General features: G+C 31.3%; 1 protein-coding gene across 1 annotated transcript in view; it reads left to right on the top strand.

The window, feature by feature from the left end:
* The window catches only part of LOC106875136 (peptidoglycan recognition protein 1), a 73,776-nt gene extending 71,543 nt beyond the window's left edge, over positions 1-2,233 (top strand). Inside the window, exon 3 of the mRNA XM_014923127.2 lies at positions 1,769-2,233. Coding sequence (XP_014778613.1) covers positions 1,769-2,118 — 350 coding nt within the window. The 3' untranslated portion in view covers positions 2,119-2,233. The remainder of the gene's footprint in view (positions 1-1,768) is intronic.
* The last annotated feature ends 1,435 nt before the right edge of the window (positions 2,234-3,668 follow it).

Genomic DNA, 3,668 nt, shown 5'->3' with positions numbered 1-3,668 from the left:
CATAGTTTGTGTATAATATATTACAGTCATGTTGAAACAGGTGATATGGGAAAGTGCAGCATTGACAACAAAACATTTGTGGAGAAAATGATGGGCTAATTCGACTAAGCAACATGCTATGCGTCCGTTTGGAGTATTTCAGGCCCTAACCAGTCATGGAAAATTGGGTGGGGGTATGTGAGTTTTGAATGCACCGAAAAGCTGTCAGTGGATATACTCTCTCTTTTGCAGCAATCAGTGCTGTGTCTAACACGATCCAACATCTGAAATTTTAACACCTCGTTTGGGTTTGTTGTCCTACATCACTTATAAAATAAATTTGGAGGAACTGTGGTTGTTCATTTGTGGGTAACAGGGAACCAATGAGGTGATAGGCTTGCCCTTCAACTTTGATGTCGGCATAAATTCATGTTTATCTATCTTCTAAGATGCACCAAACGATGTCATTTGAAATGCGGAGTTGTATTGTCTGATATTGTTCAGAAAATCTGACTGGATGGAAGTGCCTTCTAGAAGATCCATAAGAGGTTGAGAAGGTAGTGCTGGTAATATTACCTGACCGCCTGAGCAGCACATACCATTTGTGAATTTGAACAGTTTAAAGCTCAACAGAAACGACAATTTATGTTTAGCACACCAAGAGTTATCCTTTTTATAAGAATCGGATGGATCATATCTGAAAACAGCTACAGGAGTTGTGAAGAACGAATTTGTACGTAGTTTGTTTTTGAGAGCTTTTCTGTTGGACCTGTTTAATCATTAAAACATTGATTTAATGATCCAGCATTAATTGCTGCAACATGCATTTGTTGATCTTGAGAAAATCTCATCTCGCTTCTCTCTTCAGACTCTCGCCTTTGATTTTCTACAATCTTCCTTGCTTTATACTTGTTTCTGGAGAGATTACGTCTTTTCTTTGGTGGCATATTTTTTCAATATTGTAAGCAAAAAATTATGAACATAGAAAGAAATTATACATTAATCCCTATTTTTGTAAGCAGCTGTATGTATGTAATATGTTTTTATTTCTGTATGCAGTATAAATTAACCAAATTGAATGACACACCATTTCAAAATCTGTGTCTCAAATACAATGTCGTTCGTAAATATTTATAAAAAATATAATTTTATGCGAGAAATAACTCTTTTAGATCAACAACACTTTTATTCTCTGTTTCACCATTATTCTAGCTGCCAGAATCATTAGCACGCCGAGCCAAATGCTTAGCAGCATTTCGTATGTCTTCACGTTCTCAGTTCAAATTCCGCCAAGGTCGACTGTGCCTTTCATCTTTTCGGAACACTGCGGTCGATGTAATCGACTAGTCGCCTCTCCAAATTTCAGGCCTTTTATGATAGCTCTCCCGTACATATCTTGTTTTCTGATTGGAAAAAATGATCAAACTTTAAAACCCCCGTAAGATTTTTCTAAAATTTTTCGGGAATAAATGTATTACAAACTCAAACCCAGTGTGCATCATACTTAAAATTTTTTTTTAATCTTCACAATTTTAAAATGTCAAATCTGAAAACAGGAATGTCTCTATTTGTCTATCACTTTCATTTTTCACTTTTCTCATGGTAAATTTTCCCCCCTCTCTATACATCTTAACCTTATATTCTCTCTCTATAAAAGCATATAGCTCACGCTCAGTGTCAGTGAGCTTGTCAGTGTGTGTGCATGCATGTATTCTCATAGTATACTTTTCTGTTATTAAATGTCTTTTCTTACACACTCACACACACATATACATTTTTATATTTACAGGCTGGTTCGACATTGGTTATAATTTCTTGGTTGGAGAAGATGGACGCGTTTATGTTGGCCGTAGCTGGGACAGAGAAGGTGCCCATACATTGCATTTCAACAGAGTTGCTATTGCTGTGTCTGTGATGGGAAACTTTATGCACAGACTTCCCAACAATCTTGCCTTAGATGCCGTTAAAAACATTCTTGACTATGGAGTATGCTTGGGTAAAATTACTGCCAACTACAGACTATATGGTCACCGAGATGTGAGGGAAACATCATGTCCTGGAGACAAATTCTACCAACTTATACAGACGTGGAAACATTACTCTTACACTAAACCATCTCCAAGTTCCATCATAGGCTGACGCATCATATTATTTGCTGTTTTATTTTGTAAAATGACTTACAATGTTCTTAAATGTTATAAATGACAGTTCTGCAAGTCAACATTAAAGATAGCCAAATATTAATCAAAATAAACCTGTTGGGTTCCTTTCTTTCTTTTTTTATCTCTTCCATTCTTTCTCTTTCCTTTCTTTCTTTCTTTCTGTTCCTGTATTTGGCATTTTTTTGGCTTTAACAGCAGAAGAAGGAGAAAAAAATTGTATTTTAAAAGAAAGATTCGTTAAGAATTTAAGTTTAACCTAAAACTTCGTTTACATTGTATTTTAAACGAAAGTTTCGTTAAGAATATTAGTTTAACCTAAAACTTCGTTTAAATTTTATTTTAAACGTAACATGCCTTAATTATATTCGTTTAAACAAAAACATCGTTTAAATTGTATTTTAAACGGAAGATTCGTTAATTATTTTAGTTTAAACGAAAACTTCGTTTAAAATGTATTTTAAACGAAAGATTCGTTGAGAATTTTAGTTTAAACTAAAACTTCGTTTAAATTGTATTTTAAACGTAAGATTCGTTAAACACTTTAGCTTAACTTAAAACTTCGTTTAAATTATACACGCTAAAATTGCATTTAAATTGTATGTTAAACGTAAGAATCGTTAAGAATTTTAGTTTAACATAAAACTTGGTTTAAATTGTATTTTAAAGGTAAGATTCGTGAAGAAGTTTAGTGTAACGTACAACTTCGTTTAAATTGTATTTCAAACGTAAGATTCGTTAGGGATATTAGTTTAAATAAAACTTCGTAGAAATTATATTTTCAACGTAAGATTCGTTTAGAATTTCAGTTTAACCTAAAACTTCGTTTAAATAGTTTGTGAAACATTATTCCTTAAGAATTTTAGTTTAACCTTAAACTTCGTTTAAATAGTATTTTAAACGAAAGATTCGTTAAGAATTTTAGTTTAACCAACAAGTTCGTTTAAATTGAATTCTAAATGCAACTTAGTTTAGACTAAATCTTCGTTTAAATTGTATTCTAAACGTAAGATGAGTTATTTATTTTAGTTTCAGCTAAAACTTCGTTTAAATTGTGTATTAAACGTAGGAATCGTTAAGAATTCTTGTTTTACCTAAAACTTCGTTTAAATTGTATTTTAAACGAAAAGATTCATTAAGTATTTTAGTTTAACCTAAAATTTCGTTGCAATTGTATTTTTAAATAAAGGTTCGTTTAGAATTTTAGTTTAAACTGAAACTTCCTTTAAATTGTATTTTAAACGAAAGATTTGTTAAGAATTTTAGTTTAAACAAACACTTTGTTTAAATGTTATTCTTAACGTAAGATTCGGAAAGAAATTTAGTTTAACCTAAAACTTCGTTTAAATTGCATTTTAAACGTAAGAATCGTTAATTATTATAGTTTTACCTAAAATTCATTTAATTTGTATTTTAAACGAAAAATTCGTTAAGAAATTTAGTTTAATGTAAAACTTCGTTGAAATTGTTTTTTAATCCAAAGGTTCGTTAAGAATTTTAGTTTAACCTGAATCTTCGTTTAAATAGTAT

Source organism: Octopus bimaculoides, chromosome 18, assembly GCF_001194135.2.
Source record: "Octopus bimaculoides isolate UCB-OBI-ISO-001 chromosome 18, ASM119413v2, whole genome shotgun sequence".
Lineage (NCBI taxonomy): Eukaryota > Metazoa > Mollusca > Cephalopoda > Octopoda > Octopodidae > Octopus > Octopus bimaculoides.
This window is presented reverse-complemented; position numbering and strand designations above follow the sequence as displayed.